This window comes from Bombyx mori, chromosome 11, assembly GCF_030269925.1.
Source record: "Bombyx mori chromosome 11, ASM3026992v2".
Taxonomy (NCBI): domain Eukaryota; kingdom Metazoa; phylum Arthropoda; class Insecta; order Lepidoptera; family Bombycidae; genus Bombyx; species Bombyx mori.
Genome location: NC_085117.1, coordinates 19,408,208 through 19,433,884, shown reverse-complemented (window position 1 = coordinate 19,433,884; position 25,677 = coordinate 19,408,208). Strand labels below are relative to the sequence as shown.

At 39.9% G+C, this 25,677-nt stretch overlaps 1 protein-coding gene across 3 annotated transcripts in view; it reads right to left on the bottom strand.

Annotated features, from left to right (window-relative positions):
* Positions 1–25,677, bottom strand: part of LOC101743597 (unconventional myosin-IXAa) — a 61,960-nt gene that overhangs the window by 2,907 nt on the left and 33,376 nt on the right. For all 3 annotated transcript variants that reach the window (XM_062671278.1, XM_038014150.2, XM_038014151.2), the window contains 10 exons: positions 10,321–10,569; positions 9,458–9,657; positions 6,867–7,205; positions 6,410–6,609; positions 5,481–6,341; positions 5,204–5,405; positions 4,160–4,384; positions 2,799–3,086; positions 1,933–2,133; positions 1,278–1,457 (listed from right to left, as the gene is read on the bottom strand). In XM_062671278.1, the coding sequence (XP_062527262.1) occupies positions 1,278–1,457; positions 1,933–2,133; positions 2,799–3,086; positions 4,160–4,384; positions 5,204–5,405; positions 5,481–6,341; positions 6,410–6,609; positions 6,867–7,205; positions 9,458–9,657; positions 10,321–10,569 (2,945 nt within the window). The remainder of the gene's footprint in view (positions 1–1,277; positions 1,458–1,932; positions 2,134–2,798; positions 3,087–4,159; positions 4,385–5,203; positions 5,406–5,480; positions 6,342–6,409; positions 6,610–6,866; positions 7,206–9,457; positions 9,658–10,320; positions 10,570–25,677) is intronic.

Genomic DNA, 25,677 nt, shown 5'->3' with positions numbered 1-25,677 from the left:
TTTTATCTGCAGCCAGCCGGAATAGCTGTTCGACGGAGGCAATACCGGTCCACTCCCGGATATTCCGGAGCCATGATTTCTTTCTTCGCCCAGCACGTCTCTTTCCGTCCACTTTGCCCATAATTATCAACTTTTGTAACTCATAAAAGATATTAAAAAGTTAATTACCTAAAGTTAGGTATCTACCTAACAACTAAATAGTGCCAGCCCTGTAACCTGATTCACCCCAAAGCCAAGGTGGATCGGGTCAAGCTAGTTTTTTCAGTTTTTGTGTATATTTTGTAATGGACGATGTATAATAATAACGCATCGTATATAAAAATTTAAGAACCAGAACCGTTTTAATCTCAATTTTATTGGTATTATAAAGAAGAAAAAGAAAAGAAAGAAAAAGAAAAACCATTGAAAATTTGTGTTGGATTTGGAAAAGGTCCCGATTCCCCTCAATCTACGGTATGTTTAAACTTTAAAGGTATCAAGGATGCCAAGCACAATTCAAATCTGGAATGAACCGCCATTCTTTTGCTTTAAGCGCTTAACTTGGGTTCAGCACTCATCAGCAGGAGGAACTCAAGCGTTGTATTCTTTGTATGACAATAACTAATGGTTAGCAACTAATGGTGGAGGGACTTCGGTTCCCTCTGTATTTTGTACCGTATGTTCCATGGAGAGTACTCTAAGGAATTGTTTGAGATGATACAATCATCTCGTTTTTACCATCGCACTGCCCGCCACCAGAGTACAGTTCATTCATACTATCTGGAGCCACTGCGTTCATCCATAGTGCGATTCTAGGGATCTTTTTTGCCACGGACTATTCGGCTTTGCATTGATCTCCCCTCCGCGCTGTTTCCCGAGCGCTATGACACATCCTTTGTCAAACGAGGCTTGTGGAGAGTATTTAGTGGTAGACAGCGGCTTTGCTCTGCCGCTGGCATTGCTAACGTTCATGAGCGACGGTAACCACTCACTATCAGGTGGACCGTATGCTCGTCTGCCTTTTTTATTTTTACTTTTTTTATTGCTTATGTGGGTGGACAAGCTCACAGCCCATTTGGTGTTAAGTGGTTAATGCAGGCCGTAGACATCTACAGCGTAAATGCGCCGCCCACCTTGAGATATAAGTTCTAAGGTTTCAAGTATAGTTACAACGGCTGCCCCACCCTTCAAACCAAAACGCATTGCTGCTTCACGGCAGAAATAGGCAGGGTGGTGGTACCTATCCGTGCGGACTCTCAAGTAAAATACGACAATAAAAAAAAGGTGTTGTATCGGACCTGTACAGCGAGGTGTCCCCGGCGGGCGGCGCCGACCACGAGCACGGTGTCGCCGGGGCGCAGGCGCGCGCCGCCCTCGTCGCTCCACTCGGCACTCACGGCGCGCTGCTGCGGGTAGCTCAGCTTCACGCCCCCCGACACGGTGTACGCGCGGGACGGGGGCAGCGGTGGGGGACGCTCCTGGAACACAACCTTTATCATTACTAATGGTCCCCCGGTATTCGAAATACGACTAAATTCTCTTGTATTGTATCGGTAATTATCGACTAAAGTCTATTGTATCGATTCTATTGTCCAAAGATTTATTATAGTTCTATTATATAATCACAGATTTCGCCAAGACAAATATCATTATAATAAAGACAAACAATATTTAAACTATTCACAATTTGACCACAGACTATAAGCAATAAGAAAAGTTTCACAATAAACAAATAGAATGCATGCATGTGTGTGTCAAATACATGGTAGTGTGTGTCATGTTTTTTTTATTGATTTATCATACATAATTTAAAAAAATATTAACATTCTGCACTCCTTCTCTATATTCTCTATAAGTGTGGGAAATTTCATACTACTCCGTAAGCGCAATTTTCGTAAAAAGGTGTACAAAGTTTTTGATTTACGTATTAATATATAGATATTATATACGTACGAGGTCGAGTCCAAAGAGCGAGCACGTTCGCTTAACGAGCGCGGGGTCGCACTTGTCGGCGGGGTCGGGAGGCGGGGTGCGCGCGATGGGCGCGGGGCGGGGGCGCGGCGCGGGGCGGGGGCGGGCGCGGTGTCGCCGCCACGCACGCTGTATACTCGCAGCGGCCGCTTCACGACGACCACGTCGCATCCGCTCTAACACCTGGATTATCTAATAGGTTAATACCACCATCCAGGACATACCTCAAATATGACGCCTACGTACGTTGCCTATGATGCCTTGTGTAGCTAATAAAATGGCAGTTCAAAATTAAATAAAGGCATCATGGTGGATGATAGTACTGGCGAACAGTCTGTGAGGCTAACACTAGGTGGACAGGATTATCGTTAAGATTGACAGCTACTAAGATTGAAATTAATAGAGCTGATAAGAAAGAAATAGATATATGAGACTATTACTAGTACGAATAGACCATAAAGCAGTGCTATTACTACAAATGGTTTATTGGTGGACTGTAGCGTCGCTCTGCCTATTTCTGCCGGGAAGCAGTCATGTGCTCCGGCTTGAAGGGTGGGACAACCGCTGTACTATACAATTCAAACTTAAGTCACATATCTCAACATTGGTAACAGCATTTTCTTTGTGATGTCGATGGATTGCTGTGATACCCATTGTAAGCCGTGAGATCGTTCAGCTGCCTATTCAATAAGTAAAAAAATGGTAGAATCGTGCTAGAAGATCAAGGACATCGGTGCCGTATATTTTTATTTTCTGGGTATTACAGCCAGACAAACAATTACCAAACACTTCTTCTGACATGGTTCTACTGTGGGCACTTACAAGCTTACATAAAAAATATAACAAACCTGCCGCATCCCCTCACTGAGGAAGACGTGTCTCTTTCCAAGCGCCCACCGTACTGCGGCAGGGGAGGCGGGGGCTGGTGGAGCGGCCGCAGCCTGCACTGCCCTCAGTACCCGCCCGCACGCCTCCCCCTCCGCGCCCGCCACGCTCCCCGCAGCCCCCGCACTCGCCCCGCCCCCCGCGCCGCGGCACAGTGCCCGGTACCGTCCGCTGAACGCACGGAAACGCATCCGGTGCGGGTACCCACTGGCCATTAGCTGCGTCGTTTCTAATATTTGTAGTGCACGGACCTGTCAATATTAATTTAATAATAATAATAATAATAATAATATAGCCTTTTATTCAGATCCATATTACAATTATATGACTAAAATTAAATATAATATATAAAACTTAAATTTTATTTAAACCTTAATCTAGTCTATTATTTGAATTTTTCTTATTTTCTGCAGATCTGTTTGCCAATCGACAAAGGCCTCCTCCAACCTTTTCCACTCATGTCTTTCTTGAGCCACTCTGTTCCATGTGACGCCTGCCACTTGTCGTATGTCGTCATCCCATCTTTTTTGCGGTCTACCTTTTTTCCTTTTACTTTCTCTAGGATACCATTGTGTCACAACTTTGCTCCATTTATCTTTACCTCTAACCATATGCCCTGCCCAACGCCATTTAAGCCTTCTAATTTTGCACCCTATATCTATTACCTTTGTTTTGCTTCTTATTATACGGTTACTCAGTCGGTCTGACTTTTTCACGTTCATCATGCTCCTCTCCATTGCGCGTTGGCATGATGCAAGCTTGCTAATCGTGTTTTGTGATAAAGCCCATGTTTGACTGCCGTACATGAGAACTGGTAGTACGCAAGTATTAAATAGTTTGCTTTTAATGTTCATATGAAGATTTTTGTCCTTCATAATTTCTTTCAAGCCCCAGTACCTTCTCCAGCCATTAGTTATTCTTCGTTCAACTTCTTTGAGCACCGGATTATCATCTGTTATTAGCTGTCCCAAGTAAATATATTCATCGGTGTAATCAATTTGGTTGTTTCCTAAGTTTATGGGAATTCTCTCTCCGTTTGTCATTATTTTTGTTTTTTCCAGGTTCAGTTTTAACCCTACCTTCTCGCTCTCGATTAATTTAATAACTGAGGCTATTTGGAGTCTATCAAATAATGAAAATACTATTACGACTTGAAACCACCAAAGTCGTAAATTGAAGGTTTGTGTTGTATGCGAGACAAAAATGACAGAAAAGGGTGTCAAAGCGAGTATTAAAATCTTTATTGATATTCTATCTATGTCGTTCCAAAATATCAAGCTTAGCTCGGTATCAAACAGGTGACGCCTTTATCGCTAGTTCTCACCTGTCGCGCTACAGTCGTCCTTTCAAAGAGCATTGGTGTTTCCGTAGAGTTAGCCCGCAAACAGCGCACGAAGTGCGGGCGAGCGTGCACGAGCGTACGGAGCAAGTTGTCGAGACGCGTGTGGAAGTCTTGTGTGAGTGTCGAGCCTGCTTCTGCAGCAACTGTGGGGGACGCACGGAAGAATCCACCCCCAGAATTCGCTGCCCCGCCTTGTGCTGCCATGGCCTACGACAGACATATAAACAAAATTAAAACCCCATGCTTCTAATATTCGGCATTGATTTCTAAGCCGGATATTCATATTTTGACATTCAAACACTATTTTAAGTAATATCCGACTTGTAATCAATGATTTTGGTTTGAAAAAATTTAATTCTTTTATTTTACTTTTTGGAAGCCCAGTCTGAACAAGGATACGTCATAGTGCTCGGGAAACACCATAGATTTTTCCAGAGACCGTCCCAGAGGCACCAAGCGATCCGTGAGGCCAGGAATATTGACAATCCGAACGAGGGCCGTTCGAATTCTTATGGAGTCAAATGGAAGTAGTGTGTACTCGGGGATCCCAACCCAGAGGAGGGCAGTATTCCACGTATTGCCAGGCCCTGTGATTTATAAAGCACCAGTCTTTGTCCAGGCGTGAAATACAACTTCGCTTTGTTGACTCTTAAAATTTTAGAGATCAATTTGGCTTTGGCTTCCATATGACTCCGATACTGAATACCGCTCAAAACATCGACCCCAAGAACCCGCGGAAGGCTGCAGGGATAATCCTTTAAATTGCTAGCGCTATGATAAAAGTCTTTTCTTCACAGTGAATGTGCAATACTGCATGCATAACTGAACAAAATTCAGTTCATTCCACTCGGTGACCCGCCCCAGAGAATTCTGTCGTTGATCGCCTCTTCCGCACTGCTAGTAGGCACGCGACAAACTATGATATGTTCTGGCACAAACTATTAGGCATTACATAGTTTGTCCCAGAAAAGTGATACAAAGTAAAGGCGATTTTATGATTATGATTGTATTTAATTAAGTGCTTACTTTAAGTTCAGCCCCGAAAAGATGTGTAGCAAAACCAAATTCACAGGTTCCAGTTTCGAAGGCGGCAAGGAGGTCGTCAGGGACGGCGTCGCGATTAGCTTCCAAGAAGTCCACCGTGTCGTATGCCACTTCACCAGCATAATGCCGCACTGCAAACCTTCGAGGGTGCGGTGGACGAGCCTCCGCCAGTCGCGGATGACCTCTGTGATCAAAGGATACTACGTAGGGTTGTGGAATTATGACCCTAAATATGAAAACAGATTAGTAATGACTTTACCTGTGTGCTGTTTTAATGCGCACTACGTATTGTTCTGGAGTACCACGGGCTGCACATTCTGCGTCCAGTGCAGCAAGCAGTCCGCCTCGCAAGGATGACACCAAATCAATACACGGCACATTGTCGACGTATTCCACTTCGAGCGGACACGCCACACCTTCCTCGCGACAAGATTCAGCGGCGGATTTGAACACGTGAGTATTATAAAAGTGTTGCATTGTTTCTGCGCACAGATTAACGCACAGGTGCTCCAGTCGACTCGGGGCTGCGTCCTCGAAACCGAACATGTCCAATATCCCCACGAACCCATCAGTGGCGTGTCGTACGGCGTCGTTAAGTGCAGCCATTGAACGAGCGCCCGCTCGAGACCCGCCTGCTGATGACGCTCGACGTGCTTCTTGCGCGTGTACCGATTCAGTTGAATCCGACGAAAGCGTGCCTAAAGTAGATCCTAAGCGTTTCAACGAATTGGCTCTACGCACTATAGTCGCCACTGTTCGGCAATACAATGCTTTGGCCAGTGCATCACGCGCTGATGAAGCCGCCGCTGGGGTGGCTGGTACGCGCACTGATCGCGCAGATGAAGTCCGAGGTGGAGCCCGCATTGCCAAGCCTCGTAACAATGCCGGCGCTGCAACTCCTAGCAGAGCCGCGGCTGCTGCTAGCTCTGCTTCTCCGGCTGGCTCGGCCCCACCCTCAGCGCTCTCGGCGAACTGAACGTTGCCAAGTAATAGGACAGCCGCTAAAACTCGTACTACGTCAAGGAACGGTATACCGAGAATAACGAGACAGGTTTTCCACGCATGGAATCTTGCAGCATCTTCTGGCTCTGCTCTACGGTGATGGGGGGATGCTAGATACCTGTAAAATTAAAATCTTATTAACGGATATTTAAAAACGAATTAATAAAAAAAAAAGAGTTAACTTGCCTTAAGTCCTGAGCGGAATAACCTTCAAGATGAAGTTGCGATCGCTCGTCGGGTGTGAGTCCGGCCAGCATCTGGTAGAAGATGTGATAGTTTCGTTCGCCAGCTGGAGGGCGGACCACTCTGGTCTGGTCGAGGAAGTAACAGTGGATCTTTGTACGATACAAGGCTCCGTCGGTTACTTGGACCTCGATGAAATGTCCCTGGAAACAAATTCCAGTTTCTATTACTACGTGAATCCTGCGAACTTTAAATTTTATATAATAAAGCAATTAAGAACTTTCTGTACCGTTTTCAATCTATACTATACATAAAATGATGTAAGATTTTATTTTTTTGTTGCTGTAATAGGCAGACGAGCGTACGGCCCAACTGATGGTGAGTGGTTATCGTCGCCCATGGACTTCAGCAATGCTAGGGGGAGAGCCAAGCGGCTGCCTACCGTTTTGGTAATACTTACTATACGGGACGAATGCGCATTAGCCGGTGTGGCGGCCGTGCCCAAAGCCCTCAGCACAGTAAAAGCCGCCGCGAGATGCTTGAACGCATCCGTTTCGGGGCCTCCACCGGCCACGTCGAAGAGCCTCCTCAACAACACCATTGACGCGTACGTCTTCCCTGAGCCAGATACCCCTGAGAGAATGATCGCCTGAGGGTACCCTGAGTCCGCCTGGTGTCTCACGGCGTCGTGAACCAGTCGGGCTAGCTCGGGCCGGTGGGCGCGGGCCGCAGTCAACGTTAATGCGTTACAGGTGTCCGTGTATGGATTTACCGCGATGAGGATTGGTCCGATCATCGTCTGTAATAGATTGAGAATTACGAGTTAAATTAAGCACATCGATTCATTTACATATGTAAAACATTTCACATGAAACGCAATTGCATGTTTGGCACAGTTCGAAACATAGTCAAATAGTTAGGTAAAGCTAAATGTAACTTAGTAATTTCTTAAGTAAAGTAGTTACTTCCGATGTTTCGAATACTCCACAGTTTTCGCGGTCCTAAACGACTAAGTGTTTTGCTCGTAAAAAAATGATATTGTTTTAACTGACATATTTAATATTGTGCTATTCTAATAATAATTAATAACTGAAAACAAATCACGCACGGTCATCCCGCCTTCGATTAGGGTTCCCTGTGTGCCTTTGTATGCAGACGAGCATACGACCCACGTGATGGTGAGGGGTTACCGTCTCTCATATACATCAGCAATGCCAGGGGCAGAGCCACGCCGCTGCCTACCATTAAGGACTTTCCGGAAGTCTCGTTTCAAGAAGGATTGTCATAGCGCTCGGGAATACTTATATAACTTTAAATATATAGATAATAAACACCCAGACCAAGAGCAAACAAACCTGTTCATCACACGAATGTTTGACCTATGTGGGAATCGAACCCACGACCCTCTGCGCAACTGTCAGGGCCGCTAACTACTACACCAACTAGTCACTTAAAAGTCGTGTAAATTATAAAAATAAAGCTTTTATTTTAATGTATCCTTTTATTTATATTAATATCTATATTTGTGTTCATACGTGGAACGGTAAATAGTAATTATTTAAGGTTATATATTAAAATTAAAATATACGCCCCGAATTAAGAAACTATGTGAAGTGCGTTATAATTATTTTATATAACTTAAATACCTATAACTTTTTTGTTATGTTCTACGATATGGGAAAGTTTCATTTTATAGTTTTATAATATACTAGCTATACCCGTCCGCTTCGCTGGGCATTTAAAATTAACATTATTATTTCTCACCCCCACAAAGATTCTCATCATGAACGCCAACGCAACTGGTATAGGGAGTCCAACATTCATATAAATATTAGCCTATCCATTAAGTACATGTATTTTCTACATGGATACCAAGTTTCAAGTCAATCGGATGCACGGTTCAGTAGTTATAACGGAACATCCGTAAAAACCACTGTAGATTTTTAAATTAGTATAGATTACGTTGACAAATTCATCGAAAACTAACAAGCGTATTTTGAATAGAACTACACAACGAAGCCCGGCTTCGCATTAAATGGGTCGACGTTCGTAATAGCTGTTTCGAGACTCGACCGGGCACAATTTACCTGCACGATCTCCGACAACCGAACCGGACAAGCACACCTGCGCTGCCGCTCAGCACATTCAACATACGCGCGTAGTATCTCCGTTACTCGATTTAACCCACCGTTTTAAAATCTACTACTAATTCATATTTATTTAAAGAAAAACCTTTATTATGTAAAACTCTTTGGTTTTTCTTCTTCTTTTCTATTTCTTCCGGCACGGTTTGTGCATTAGCCAGTGTCAAGTAATAAGATTTTTATAATTCGCCGTTTTAATTATTTACAGTCTATGATTATTATTTTTTATTGCTTAGATGGATGGACGAGCTCACAGCCCACCTGATGTTAAGTGGTTACTGGAGCCTATAGACATCTTTTTTTTTCTCTTTTTTTTTATTGCTTAGATGAGTGGACGAGCTCACAGCCCACCTGGTGTTAAGTGGTTACTGGAGCCCATAGACATCTACAACGTAAATGCGCCACCCACCTTGAGATATAAGTTCTAAGGTCTCAATTATAGTTACAACGGCTGCCCCACCCTTCAAACCGAAACGCATTACTGCTTCACGGCAGAAGTAGGCAGGGTGGTGGTACCTACCCGTGCGGACTCACAAGAGGTCCTACCACCAGTAATTACGCAAATTATAATTTTGCGGGTTTCATTTTTATTACACGATGTTATTCCTTCACCGTGGAAATCAATCGTGAACATTTGTTGAGTACGTATTTCATTAGAAAAATTGGTACCCGCCTGCGGGATTCGAACACCGGTGCATCGCTCAACACGAATGCACCGGACGTCTTATCCGTTAGGCCACGACGACTTGATCACGACATCTACAAGGTAAATGCGCCACCCACTTTGAGATATAAGTTCTAAGGTCTCAAGTATAGTCACGGCTGCCCCAGCCTTCAAACCGAAACGCATTACTGCTTCACGGCTAAAATAGGTTGACGGTTTAAATGATGTATGTAGAAAACTTACATAAAACTTATTGTGATAGAATCTCGCCTGCAACGCTCTAACGACCGCGTCTTCTGTGAGCGGTCCTCTTAGATGTATGAGGTCCTCCACGTCACTTGCGCTTAGACCGCTCACTCCGCTCGGACCGCTCGTCCCACTCGTGGGAGTAGGGCCCGCGCTCGCTTGTGGTGGGGCGGCCGGAACGTTCCGCCATCGCGTTTCTACATTTGAAAATTTGTACTCATAAAATTATCTTAAGTACGATGAAAATACATGTTAGTATCGAATGAATCTTCTGTTTATTCAGCTTGTGAAACAGATTAATAGATCTAAACACATTATTAGTTTCCTAACGTAATCCACTATGGAACGTTGCTTATATCTCCAATTTAATGCAAGTAAATGCTATTAATACTTCGAGACCACGACATGTGTCGTAGTTGAAACAGATTAGGATTAAAACTTAAAATAATTACGATACTGAAACCAGCAGATTTTTTGAGTAAAATAAAATATAAACAGTCCAACTAAAGCTGAACTTAGCAACAGATTTCAATTTATGACGAACAAATGACAAAAATCCTGGTCAGTCAGTGACCGACGACTTACTGTCATATAAATTGACATAGATCATGGGTCCACCACTGGCATTCATATGTATACAGTGCCTTCGCGGGTTCTCTGAGCTATTGCATGGATGGATTCGCCCACCACTCTGTCTGTTTTTACCTTGAGTCATAGGTTCGAGTTTGAAAAGTGGGACATATGTTATACAATATAACAGAGACTTCGTTCTAATGTTTCAATATCGGTGGCAGTGTTCACGCCGTGATGTGTGTGAGCTGAAACTTGGTGGCCCCTGATCTCATCTACATCAATATTACCAGGAGGAGGCGGCAGGGGGTGAAGCGGTGGAGCGGGCGGTTGCGCGGCGTGCGGCGGCGGTGGTAACAAGTGCGGTGCTCTCGGCGGGACGGCGGGTTGTCCGGTGCTAGTGCCGGCAGTGGGGGCCGCACCGGCAGCCGTGCCTCCAGCCGCTCCCACGTGCAAGTGGTTGCGAAGCGTCACCAGCTCCGAGCTCAGACTCAGCAGCCGTCGTTGCAGGTGCACCGCCTCGTTCGATGACGACGCGTCTACAACAAACATAGTCATTTGGTTATTTAACAGAAATTAAAACTGTTCATTCCCGGCGGACCGAATGGGAAACAGTCGACGTCGCCCAAAACACGTTATTTCGGATTCTCCCGATCCACTAACGTTGCTTTTAGGTACCAGTCATCGTTAACGTCTAACCCGTCGCTTGCGAGGAAGGGCTCGGCGAGTAAACTAGCCCACAGACACAGAGTTTTTCGTCGGATCTTCTAAGTGGATCGCGTTTCCGATCCGATAGTAGATTCTGCAAAGCACTGCTCTTGCTATGACTAGTGTTAGCAAATTCGTCAGGTTTGAGCCCTGTGAGCTCATCTCACGCTGACATAGCCTTTCAAGACTATCAGTATAGGTAGGATAAAAAAATAGAACTATAAAATCTTTTAGTGTACGGACTTTGTCCGTCAAATCGTCTTTGTTTAGTGTGCCTTGATACAAAGACAATGTCGATTTGATTTTATACAAATCCTTAGAGTAATCCCCATGGAAGATACAAAATACAGAAAGCAGTAATGAATTGTATCGTGCGAAAACAAATTACTTCCAATAAGGGGTGTTAAATAAAATAGTAAAACTATTTAGTTGTATTCCATGAAACCCAAAAACGGCTAATACTTTGTTTTAATATTTTTAACAGTCTTCAAGAAAGAAGGAAATTGTCGATTTTTATATGTGTTACTTCAAACCTAGGCGGACCGATAGTAATGTTTCTTTTTTTAATTTGCAACCTGATTCTTCTAATGTGGTCCCTTTAAGATTTTTATTAAGATCTGACGATGAATCTTGAGTTAATCTTTTTCATGCATATTTAATTGACTAGGTATGACTACACTGATGACATTAACATTTTTCTATTCTTTAAATATATTTTCTGTACTTATTAAAATTTTGTATTTTTATATATAGATTTTCGTTTATATATCTCTAACGAATATTTGATTTTAATAAGTAATAATATTTTGCCTGAACCCGCGTAGAGAAACAGGACTGTATCATACGGTCGGATTCCGCAGGGCTGCCGGGATTCAAACCGGTTCGGGCATGTTTGTGTCCAAACACTACAGAAAAGTTTCATAATATTTCGAGAATGTTCAAATGTATATGTATGTGTGTGTTTTTTTTTGTATAATCGTTAAAATTGAGACGATTTATTCTCAAATTTTCGTAAAAAGGTAAATATTCTAAGCACCGGACATTCTGAAATGAAATTCGTGCCCGGGAAACGTAGATATTACATCAAAAAGTGATTATAGTACAAGTAATATTGTATTGTAATAAATAAAAAACCTTAATTAACAAACTGTACTAAAAATTAAAATAATTTTTTTTTAATTTTGATTATCTTGATCAAGATATTCGGATAAAGTAATAAAAATGACAATTGTATTGAACATTTTGAAAATTCATCGGGACGTTTTAAAGTTACTACAAAATATTTTAAAACATTCTCTTGCACGGATAGATACATGTAGTTAGATATAGGTCACGTATAACATCTAACTATACTGAGACCTTAGAACTTATATCTCAAGGTGGGTGGCGCATTTACGTCGTAGATGTCTATGGGCTCCAGTAACCACTTAACACCAGGTGGGCTATGAGCTCGTCCAACCATGTAAGAAATAAAAAAAATAAAAATTAAGTTTCTGCCGAATCCTCTCAATGGGTCGCAATTCCGATCTGAAAGTAGATGCATTCTCGAAGTCGCTCTCAACCTGTTAGGTCATCTTTGGAGGGCTCGGTCAGACGCCACCTCTCCTGGCTGATCCCATGCTAGCTCACCTATCTGACGAAGGTGGAAAGGACTAACCTTCCATCCCAAGCAATCGGTATAAGCATATATTTTTTAATTAACATTTTTTTAGTACATTATCTAATTGTACAAAAGAACAAAGATACTGGCTTCGAAGAAATTCAGAATCGCGTGGATTATGCATAGAAGGTGATAAACAATACGTAAAATGCTTATAAGCTGTAACGTTTAGCCTGTTGTTCTGAACACGGTTCAATTAATCCTAACATAAATAGTATGCCGTATTTTACCGTATTTTTAATACATCTTGTAATAAACATCGTGTAATGAAAATCAACCCCGCATAATTATAGCTAGAGCAATTCTAACTGAAAATCGAAATTATTCAAGGTATGACTTTTAAGTTATAATTCTCATCTAGATTTTAAATACCACTTTTGGCTACATCCGTGAGTGGTCCTGTCAATGTCGATGTCCATGAAAAGCGGCAGCAAATTGTCAGATTTACCGGTGGTAGGACATCTTGTTACTCCGCACGGGTAGGTAACATATAAGTCGTCGTGGCCTAAAGGATAAGACGTCCGGTGCATTCGTATCTAGCGATGCACCGGTGTTCGAATCCCGCAGGCGGGTACCAATTTTTCTAATGAAATACGTACTTAACAATTGTTCACGATTTACTTCCACGGTGAAGGAATAACATCGTGTAATAAAAATCAAACCCGCAAAATTATAATTTGCGTAATTACTGGTGGTAGGACCTCTTGTGAGTCCGCACGGGTAGGTACCACCGCCCCGCCTATTTCTGCCGTGAAGCAGTAATGCGTTTCAGTTTGAAGGGTGAGGCAGCCGTTGTAACTATACTGAGACCTTAGAACTTATATCTCAAGGTGGGTGGCGTTTTTGCGTTGTAGATGTCTATGGGCTCCAGTGACCGCTTAATATCAGGTGGGCTGTGAGCTCGTCCATCTGGATTAGATAAGCAATAAAAATAAAATAAAAAACACCATCCTGCCTATTTCTGCCGTGAAGCAGTAATGCGTTTCGGTTTGAAGGGTGGGGCAGCCCCTGAGCTGTTACAACTGAGACCTCTAGAACGCAAATCTCAATGTGGATGGCGGCAATAACGTTGTAGATGTTGTTGGGCTCCTGCAACAATTTAAAACCAGGTGGGCTGTGATCTCGTCCACCCATTTAAGCAATAAAAAAAATGAAGACATTAATTAGTTTGAAGCCAATATCCTTATTCTTTTATACAATTAGATCATATAATAAAAACAATATGTAATGTATATTAGAAAAAAAACAAACGCTTGTGAAAGTATGTATCTACAAGATAAATAGAGACTATATAATATGATAAATATTACGAGACCGAGACAAATAATAAATAATATTATAACTATACTTATATCTCAAGGTGGGTGGCGCATTTACGTTGTAGATGTCTATGGGCTCCAGTAACCACTTAACACCAAGTTGGCTGTGAGCTCGTCCAAGCAATAAGAAAATAAATAAACTAAAAATTCCAAAAAAAAGAAGACAATTTTAACTTGTAGCTCAGTACATAGACACCGTTCTAATGTGAAATTACATTTAATAGTTTCCACGTGACCAAATGAATGAAAAGCAGTAACCCTTCGTAAGTTAAACACGTTGAGAGCTATAGCAATCATCATTATATATTGAACCGGTATGTATAATTTGTATTTACCGTTAGCTAAAGTTAGCACTAGCCGGCCTTGTTCGACACAAAATAAGATTGAGAAAATTCCGATTGTAGTTTTAATGACGATGCCAGTAAACAGTTTATAAATTTAGTTAAAGTAAAGCGATCACTAATACAGACGTCACTAAAGTCGGTGTATCGACAAGAAGGTACTAGATGCATTAACAACAAAGTTCTCAAAAATTTCTCCGGACGTTTTTGCTGGCACTGTTGACAGTTTTAGACGAGAAATCTACAGCCTTGCTCAATGAGTTTTTTCAATTATGTAATAGCGTATTTGGTAGTAAATGTGTAATAATTTAAGGTCTTCATGTAATGTTATATATAGTTTTTTTTTTGTTTTTTTATATAATGAACCGCTTTTTTTTATGCATGCAGTCTTTACCTGTAATTGTGTTAGCATTTAGTGTGAAATCAATGTATATGATTCCTGTAATGTTCTGAGCTGATGTATAACATGTTGCTACCCAATAAATAAAAAATTAATAAAATTTACAGTAAGTTAGAGGATATTTAATTCATAAAATTTGACTACGTTCGATTTTGATTGACTGCGTTAGATTCAGTAATGATTAAAGGTATTTGGCGAGGAATCTAAGCCATATTTTCTCTATAAGTAATAAACCAGTTACAGAATATTTTCAAATAAAATACAATAAACACATTATTTTACTTTTAACTAATTAAAAAACTACACAAGGCGATGGACAATCTGCACGAGGAACAGGAAAGACATCACAGGGACTATGTTTTTAAGATAGTTTTGAAAGAAAACAATTATTATTACTATACAAGTACTATACAGTATTGAAGTCGTCGTGGCCTAAAGGATAAGACGTCCGGGCATTCGTATCTAGCGATGCACCGGTGTTCGAATCCCGCAGGCGGGTACCAATTTTTCTAATGAAATACGTACTTAACAAATGTTCATGATTGACTTCCACGGTGAAGGAATAACATCGTGTAATAAAACTCAAAACCCGCAAAATTATAATTTGCGTAATCACTGGTGGTAGGACCTCTTGTGAGTCCGCACGGGTTGGTACCACCACCCCGCCTATTTCTGCCGTGAAGCAGTAATGCGTTTCGGTTTGAAGGGTGGGGTAGCCGTTGTAACTATACTGAGACCTTAGAACTTATATCTCAAGGTGGGTCGCGCATTTACATTGTAGATGTCTATGGGCTACAGTAACCACTTAACACCAGGTGGGCTGTGAGCTCGTCCACCCATCTAAGAAAAAAAAATACAAGGTAGATTAATAATTTATTCTATTAGCATAGCCAAAATCAACAGCACGACTAAAACTATTTTCTGTCCTAAATACGTATAAATTTATTTATTTACTTCGTAACGATATGGTGACTTAATGTAATGATACGTAATTATTGTGCGCAACTATTGCATTTAGAATCAGCTGCATGTGTCTACACGTGCGTTGAGCGTCAAGATGCCGCCATGTGCTGCGCTGAAAGTAAAAGCGCATTCCGCACATGCACACCTGACTTTTTCAGCCTCGTCAAGAACATAATTAAATGAGCTGCCGTTAAGAGAGGCGTTTTAACGAAATAAGCAAGCTGTAACTCTTTATTTATACTTATACAGATTATTTAGTTCATTTAGGTGTACAACGAATAAACAAATTTCGTCGCTTAATCCCCTTAACACAGCCCACTAAGTTCCTCGCTGGATCTTCTCAGTGGGTCGCTACTATGATCAGGTGGTAGATTCTGCGAAGCACTGCTCTTGCTAGAGTTAGTGTTAGCAAATTCTCACAGGTTGAGCCCGTGAGCTCACCTACCCGTCCGCGAGAAGCTTGACTAGCCTCTTATCTCTTAACTAGCTAGCCTCTTAGCTAATAGGTAGGGAAAGTCACTTAACGAAATAATGAGGAATATAATTTCGACTCGTTCTTAATATCTCACATTTATTTACTACTGGCGGATATTTATTTTGGGAAATCATACATATTTGTGGGATAGCAATCTTAATTTCTCAAGTCATATAACTGATTGAAAACACAAAATTACGTATCACGCGCCCGCTTGTTTTATTTCACATTTTATTCTTACGCCGACCATTTTAGCGCGAACGATCTAACAAAAAGAGATTGCATTGGAATAGGAAGAATATTCACGAAATGAATAAGCTAAGTGATTCAATCGAGGCTTCATTTGGCGTGCTAGCCGTGCCTAAAGAGCACGCGATGCATGTTACAACTTGTACGCCATTTTACATTTAAAGCATGATTTATAATATGAAATTTATTCAGTTTGGTGATAGATGAACTGTTTATCGGCTATCAGGACTTATAGACATAAATTCCTTCGACAATTGGACTTGGTAGCTGGTACTACCAGATTCCAGTTTTTCTTTTGCTGAGATTAATTCATTTACGAATTTTTTTAGGCTTTAAGAAATCCCAACACTTCTACTCAAGCACTGGGGGTTAGCAAGCGAGTTTAGTTGGTATTAAAATAACTAAAACAGTATAAGCTTCGTGTGAGTCAGAATCTCATCTCTGCGTGTTTGTTCATTCGCGGTTGGTCTCTGATTGTCAGAGACCAACCGCGACAGATGGCATACGGATAGTTCCTAAGACCAATATACACTAAAATATAATTATTGGCGCTTCCTACATTCCTGCTCTCAATATTCGCGGATTAAAGAATGCGTCCCGATTCCTATATTCGCGGCTAAATATTTCTTTATTCGCGGATCGACACACAAACTGATGAAAATGATTCCTATATGTAGGTATCCAACAAAATATCCTTTGAAAGCGCGTCGTCAAATCCACTAGTAAAAAAGTAAAATAAACCTTATTACAACTATGCCCAAAGTACGTTTTATTTTGTTGGTTCATACAAATTGATGAAAATGATTCGTATATGTAGGTATCCAACCAAATATACTTTGAAAGCACGTCGTCAAATCGACCAGTAAAAAAGTAAAATAAACTTTATTACAATTGCCTAAAGTACGTTTTATTTTGTCACCTAGGAATGTATCCCTATAATCCCATATATGAGTATGTAAATATTACCATATCATATTCACGGTTTCTGTATTCGCGGCATATTTACGAAACATGTACTCCGGGAATAAAGAACTTTTACTGTATATCGCGATTGCCAGAGTTATGTATGGCGTTTTACTCAATTAATATTTAAAGATAAAAATAAAAATTCGCATCTAATAAAGAATTGAGTCCTTGAAACTGGAAAAGAACAAAAAGTAAAAACAATTTGACGCATGAGCAGTTCCTATTGTGATGTGTTTACGTAAAATAAATTATTTCACTTCGTGCGAGCGAACGTTACCTAAAAATACGTAATGTTTACGTAATCATTATTGGCCAGAAGAAACACGTGGACAAAAGAATCACTGTCTGTGTGCTCAGTGTGAGTTTTTTAACGTTCTCGATAGCGTAAAAGTTAACTGAAATATGTATGGAGTTGGAACAGCGCCCCTAGCGGCAAACGTAGGCACCACTACTACTCCATACAAATTTTAGTTAACTTTGATGCTATCGAGAAAGTTAAAAAACTCACACTAATCACACTTAAGTGTAACAACGTTCCATACACTTGCAATCATGTGAATGTATTGCGTTTGATATCCTATGGTACAAAATTGTTCTGTAAAACGAAAACCACAGAATTTATCAATTTTCTCAAATACTGGCGGTTGAGCATATAGTGATGCAGGTAGATACCACCACCCTGCTTATTTTGGCCTCGAAGCAGTCATGTTTTTCAATTAGATGGGTTAGACTGTGCTTAAGTCGTATCATCGTTTTTTTTTATTGTTTAGGTGTATGGAGCTCACGGCCTACCCAGTGTTAAGTGGTCACCGAAGGTCATAGACATCTACAGCGTAAATACCGCCATCCACCAGAAATAGGCAGGTTGGTAGTATCTACTCGTGCGGACACAAGAGGTCCCACCTAAGGTTTGAAGGTTAGTGGTGACATTCTCGTTACGATATTTGAGTCGTCTATTATCAAAGGTGGCAATCTGTGCATTTGGAAAAAAAATGTTATTGATATGTCAATACAGATTGATTTGAATATAATCGTCTCAAAGAATACGGTTCAAAACCTGCATTAAATAAAGGTTAATAGTTAACCTGTTATTTATCTAAGATGTCGTTCCGAAGAGTTTTGTGACTGCCAATGGAATACAAAGTCAATAATTCGTTTTTCTGATTTACCAATAATTGTCCAAAAGTCAGATTGCCGGCTTTGATAATAGTCGACTCATTTATAGTTTTTTATGAACAGTCGTCTACTGCTGGGATTTACACATACATACAACATAAATTAGGGAACAAATATGTTGGGAAATAGATCCTCCTCCTTTCTTATTTTTTTTTTATTGCTTAGACGTGTGGACGAGCTCACAGCCCACCTGGTGTTAACTGGTTACTGGAGCCCATAGACGTCTACTACGTAAATGCGCCACACACCTTGAGATATAAGTTCTAAGGTCTCAGTATAGTCACAACGGCTGTCTCTCCCTTCAAACCGAAACGCATTACTGCTTCACGGCAGAAATAAGCGGGGCAAATAAGAAATAAGTCCGCACGGGTAGGTACCACCGTACACTACCGACTCACAAGACGTCCTACCACCAGAAAAGAAATCGTTTGACAAAATACTATCGTATAAATTATGGTATTTCCACAAATGCTTCTCGACTAACAGTAAAGTCAGATAAGACTAACAGATTCAAGACGAGCCGACGTATAAACCCCACTGTACACAAATACTTACCCGTAGATACAAACGATCGTTCACGGGTCATCTCGCATCAATCGCAAAATAAAATGACTCCGCTCGGAATCCTAAGAAGCCTCAGAAAACTTTGAGCCCACGTATAACGTTTATCACGACTCCGTAAGGACGAATATGGCTTATCAAAAATATAATTTGACAATATTATTTATGTATATTTCGAAGGCTGTATTTTAAACGGGATAGAGTTGATATTTACGTGACACGAATAAACGTTTGGTGAGAGGAAAATCGTGAGCTCCGTGATAGCATCAAGACGTCATTCGCGATTATATTTTAGGTCGTACTGAAGCGAAATATTTGTTTTTAGCAGAAATGCTCAAGTTTTCTAAATAATAATAATAATAAAAACTTTTTCAACACGTCAGCAGAAACCGTAAATATTTACATAAATAAAGAATCGGCTAAGAATTACTGATACCGAGCTAGTATTCTGCACTGTGGGAATAAGAGACTGATATACATATATGACATTTCGCATCTCTAGAATTGAACTAAAATGCAATTGAAGAATTATTATAGTTTTTCAGTTTTAAATTTAATACTTTAAGCCTTAAAGCGCATACCTTAAAGTTTAAAGTACACACTTGATTTAAAAGACACAGTAAGTGTACTGTGTCGTTTTCTAGACTAAAATTAAATTTAAATTTACAAATAATAAGTTTGTAAACTACTAATAAGTAGAATACATGTTTATAAGTCATTCTTAGTTTAAAACTAATTTTCTTAAGATTTTTGGTTAAACCACTTCAATTCTAAAGATGCGGTATGTATTTTTAACTTAAATACATTATACACACTTATACAGCAAGAGCACGCAAATCTGTTAAGGCTGGCTGTTAAGGGACTAATTTCATTTTAATTTAATGAAATATTCACTGTACTTATTTTTTAATAATTAATTGAAAATATTATTGGTTTTCAATGTATTGATATCATTAGTGGCGTAAAAAAAACGGAACCCTTGGCTCAAAAAGGTTACCTGTGAAATGGTATCCCTTTCATCTTTCAATGTCACCTGACATTGTAATAAATCATTTCTATTTTTTGTAGAACCTGTGTACAATATCTTTTTTATTTTTTATTTTTTTATAAAGGAAAGATTACTGGTGGTCCGGAGGCCTTTCCAGTTTCACCAAGAGAAGCGGGGACTAGTACAATTTCTCTAAAAAAAAAGTCCGGACGCGGTGTGCGTTGATAAATAAAGTCTTAAAAATTTTCAAGCTTAAGGTAACCTTCATGATTGGGCTGTAAACAGAAATGTGTTTAGAGGTTATCAATGAGATCATAACAAAACTGAGGACTTTTTGGTGGGAACGCGAGGAGTAAAATTGTGTAATTTCTTTTATTTTGTCTATTTTGTGTTCCTTCAGGTTTCAATGTGTAACAACGGTGGTTTATTAACTGTTTAGTATCTTTGAAAGTCCACAAATGTGGGAAAATAAAACAAAGCCGCTGGACGTAATTTCTCGAGATCCTCCACTGTAAAAGTCTCAGTAAATGACCACCATTTTACTGAGATTATATTTCATCCCATATCATCTCATCTCATTTCATGCCATGCCATGTTTCATATTAATCAACTTAATTTCATTTCATTTCATATTATCATTTTTCATTTCATTTCAATAAAGTGATTGTGCAGTTTTCATTAAAATTAAAATAAGACTAAAGGTCTTAGTTACCAGGTCATAAAATCCCTTAAAAAAAAACTAACGTTTGAGTTGTACGCAGAGTAGGTACATATATAAAAATATGGGCTAAAGAATCTTTTTAAATAAAGCCAACGATGGAATTCAATTCAATTGAATAGGAAATTAGTTTCTTTACTAGTAGAATATCTTGTGAGTCCGCCCAGGTAGGTACCACCAGCCCGCCTATTTCTGCCGTGAAGCAGTAATGCGTTTCGTTTGAAGAATGGGGCAGCCGTTGTAACTTTACTGAGACCTTAGAACTCATAGCTCAAGGTGCGTGGCGGCATTTACGTTGTAGATGTCTATGGGCTCCGGTAACCACTTAACACCAGATGGGCTGTGACCTCATCCAACCACCAATGCAGTAAAAAAAACTTTACGTACACATTCAAAACGTAATATAAAAACAATTTTCTACTAACGTACTTAACGTATGTAATATAGTTTTTTTTTAATCTAGCCTACAGAACCTGCTTACGGGAATGTTTAAGCAAAAAAAATTGTAACGGTACACGAGATTCTTTGCCGTAATTATATTAAAGTACAAATTCTAATGTATACACAAGAATGACAGATGCAGCGTTTAGTGCGTCCAGAAGTTTGAAGCCGAAGAATCAAAATAAATTCAAATTGACGTGATTTTCGTATCGTTTCTTATGTATATTTTCGCATCGAGTACTCAACTTAACTTGTCTACAAGAGATCACTCTAAAGCCTTGTTCAGACTAGGCGAGCATTTTAGTCGAGTACCGAGTAATTTAGTAGCTAAATGTGTCTGAGCACCAAAAATTTAGTCGAGTAGGTTAGTAAATAATTTAGTCAAGTCAATCCATTTTGTTCTATTTTTTCGGGCGAGCGAGTAGTTTAGCCACCAAATTACTTGGTACTCGATTAAAATACTCGCCTAGTCCGAACAAGGCTTTAGTGATTAGATCTCTCATAATACTTTTGTGTTTCATATTTTGCACTGGCATTTATTTTATATTGGAGTTTAATTACGCATGCAATCTACTCTAACCACTCTACTTGTATGTGAGGACCGTGAACTATCTTCAATAACATCAACACTCCCACCTGAACCCACACGTACATATATATAATAAATCATGGCGTTTCTAATACATACAATGAGCATACTACGGATTCCGCGATTAAAATTTCTAAGCGAGCGCCATCCTTGTTACATTCTCTGCACCCGTCGGGCGTATATTTTTTATATTAATTAAAAGTCGTTTAATTAAAAGCTTAATTGGATTATACCATAACTCTGAGGAATATTTGAACTTAACTGTCGTTGATACCATTAAGATTACCATTAAACTGCCTATAGGCTAAGATGTCAATAGGAAATACTTTTTTTTTATTGCTTAGATGGGTGAACGTGCTCACAGCCCACCTGGTGTTAAATGGTTACTGGAGCCCATAGACATCCGCAACGTAAATGCGCTACCCACCTTGAGATATAAGTTCTAAGGTCTCAAGTATAGTTACAACGGCTGCCCCACCCTTCAAACCGAAACGAATTACTGCTTCACAGCAGAAATAGGCATAGGTGGTACCCACCCGCGCTGTCTCACAAGAGGTTATTTTGAATAATCAAGACCATACGTAGCCATTCTCGAAATGTGTATTAAAGTATGAGCTAAAATCGGAAGCTAAATAAATTTATTTTAATATCCCATAAAATAGCTAACAATAAATACAACCGATCGACGATTGCCTAATCAATTTTTGTGAAGAAATGAAAAAGTTATAGGCGTTTTAATTTGATGCGAGTCAGAGAACGCATCTTGCATAATGTCGTCATTGGCCATACTGTACTGTACAAATTGTACAAACACAAACGTATTCTTTTCGGGGAAGAGCCCACTGAGTTTCTCGCCGGATCTCCTCAGTTGGTCGCGATTCCAAATCCGGTGGTAGATTTTTCGATGCACTGCTCTTGCTAGGACTAGTGTTAGCAAATACGCCAAGCTGAGCCCCGTGAGCGTTAGGTGATGCTGATATAGCCCCTGGATATTACCAGCGTAGGTAGGCAAAAAAGAACCGGGAAAATAAGTCTCTTTCCAATACGAAAATACGTACGGAACACGTGCTTACGAATGACATCCGTGATGAAAAAATCAAACCCGCGAAACTTATTTAATATTATGTATTTCCGTATGATAGCACCGCCGTTCCCACGCCCACGTGGTGATTAGAGGATTCCGCGTTAAATTACTATCATTATCCAGTTACTAAAATAGAAATATGTTTAGCCAATAGCTTTTATATTATTAGGGGTTAAATTCTGATTTCTAATTGCAGTTCCTGTAGTATTAAAACACATTTCAAACGCGTATTAATTAGCCGTTTTTTTTAATAAAATTACTTTGACACTGACTGTTCAATTATACTCTCTTTTATTATTGTAAAGATCGCCCCGTATTAGTCATTGATTGATTACGTAGTCCTCTGAGGTCTGTGTCGAAGTCAGCTGTAAAAGATCGTATTCAGGGGTTTGGATGTGGAATTTTTATTCATCGTTAACTGAAATCCGAAATCGCGTATCCGTGTCTATTGTTCAATATATGAAAATCGTACTTCGATATACACTTTCTTTAGATCGTAAATTGAACGAATTGCTTACAATATTATCATATTTCAATATTTACGGTAGGTAGCGTCTTGGCTCTGCCCCTAGGCATTGCAAAAATCCATGGGCGACGGTAACCACTCACCATCAGGTGGGCCTTATGGTCGTCGGCCTTCAAGGCATAGATTAATAAATAGTTATGTTAAAGGGCAATGTTTTTTTTACGAAGAAACTGAAAAACTGGTCACTATACAATCGTAACAATTTGAAATATACGCATGCATTTGTGTTTGGTATTTATTTATGCATAAATATTAGTGTTTACATAAAAATAAATTTATGAAATGCAAACCATATTCAATTTTCTGCAAATGCTTTTTGGACTTTATTGTTCATCAGATTATTATTCTTCATCTCAACCGATGCGTAAGTAAGAAGTTAATGTTAACAGGTCATGCTATAGGCTTGCCTAGGGTGAGCAATGCGGATGTTTAAATTATAATTTGATCTTCTTAAATCATTTTGTATTAAAAAAAACACAAGCATAAAACACTCAGTTTCATTTATTAAATCGTCACGAAAGCACCGCGGTTTCGTATTGGGAATGCTTCGATTCTATTTCGGAAAATATGGGACGGTATTGACGCTATAGGTTAAATGGGTTCCAGCAATCTATGAACATCAGGTCGACCGCGAGGAAAACAATAAACTCTTAGTCATGTTCCTGCGAACCCTTGCCAATGAATCACGTATCTAAATGTAAATGACATGAGCGACCACCCGTGCATCTGTGAGCGTACCGGAGAACACTAAACAGGAAAACTTCGTATGAAACAAATTCATTACAATGACTTGATAAATTCAGTTAATTATGACGATTAGGCTTGATTTATGATAATGATTATTATTTTGAGATACGATCAAATACATTACCGGTAAAAAAATACAGTCTCCATTAAAATAAAAAAAATGAATTTTAGCAGAGAATGTTTTTTCATCTATATTTTTTTTATGTATTTGAAATTATACGAGCCTATTACGATTTATTTACATTGGTGGTCAGCACGTGGTCAGCATCGCTCCTAAATATAATTCGTATCAGCTTCGAAGCCAATCCACTATTTTAAGCTGAGTACACCATTCTAACCATAAAATAACATATCATAGTCCTTAAGCGCCGTGGGCTGGAGATGATGAGACGCACTGTTTATGAATGCAGTCAGCGATCATAGGAATCTGAATTCCCTGACGTAAAATTGAAAGTAAAGTAAAAATTATGTGTAAAAACTAAGCCTTAGAACTAACGTCGTAAGATGAGCATTTACGTGGTTGATGTCTATGGGCTGCAGTGAGTAAAAAAAACGAATCTTCTTCTGGAGTCTGGCTTACGCGCCGAGCCTGCCGTTAGATCTGACCCCTCTGCTCAATGTACTTTGCAAGTCTAGACCTATCCTCTCCGCTCAGACTATGTACTCTGCATCGACAGCCTTAAGCCTATATGACCCGTTACTTATAATAATAAAAAATAAATAAAAAGTGATAAGGACTTCTTCATGGAAATTTTTATCATTTTTAATTGCTTTTTTTTCACTGGTGGTAGGAACTCTTGTGAGTCCGCACGGGCAGGTACCACCACCCCGCCTATTTCTGCCGTCAAGCAGTAATGCGTTTTGGTTTGAAAGGTGGGGTAGCCGTTGTAACTATACTGAGACCTTAGAACTTATATCTCAAGGTGGGTGGCGCATTTACATTGTAGATGTCTATGGGCTCCAGTAACCACTTAACACCAGTGGGCTGTGAGCTCGTCCAGCCATCTAAGCAATAAATAAAAAAAAAGAACCCGTCGCTTGCGACGAAGGGCTCTACGAGCGAATTAACCCAAAGACACAGCCCACTGAGTTTCTTGCCGGATCTTCTCAGTGGGTCGCGTGGTCCACCACGCGACGCAGAATCCATTCTGCGAAGCACTGCTCTTGCTAGGGCCAGTGTTAGCACCACTCCGGCTTGAGCCCCGTGAGCTCATCTACATGTTAGGGCGAAGCTGAAATAGCCTCTCAAGGCTATCAGCATAGGTAGGGAAAAAAATTGTTTTTCTTTAGATGTAACAGGTAAGGGAGATAATGAATGGAACGATGACGAGTTCAATCCCAGGTAGCGTTGCGTGGCCGGACAAAAACCCAAATATTTATTCCCTGGGGCGCTGCGGCCCCTACCCACGGATAACACTCGTCTCAAATATGCTAATCATACTTCAGTTTGAAGATGATTTCGATTAGATAAAATGAAAGCTTGTTTTACGTATGTTTATATGTAGTAGTAATATTTAAAATAAACGTGTTCTTGTAACAATGTTTACCTGTTCGTTTCCTACCACAATCGTTGTTTTATTGCGTGATAATGGCAGAATTTGGCAATTTTCGCACGCCATTGCCAGGAATATAGTCATGCCGCTATTATGCTCAATTTACCCTATCATGCTTAAAAATAATTAAGGGAATGAGATATGACATTGTCGAATCTATGTATATATTTGCGTATCAAAAGG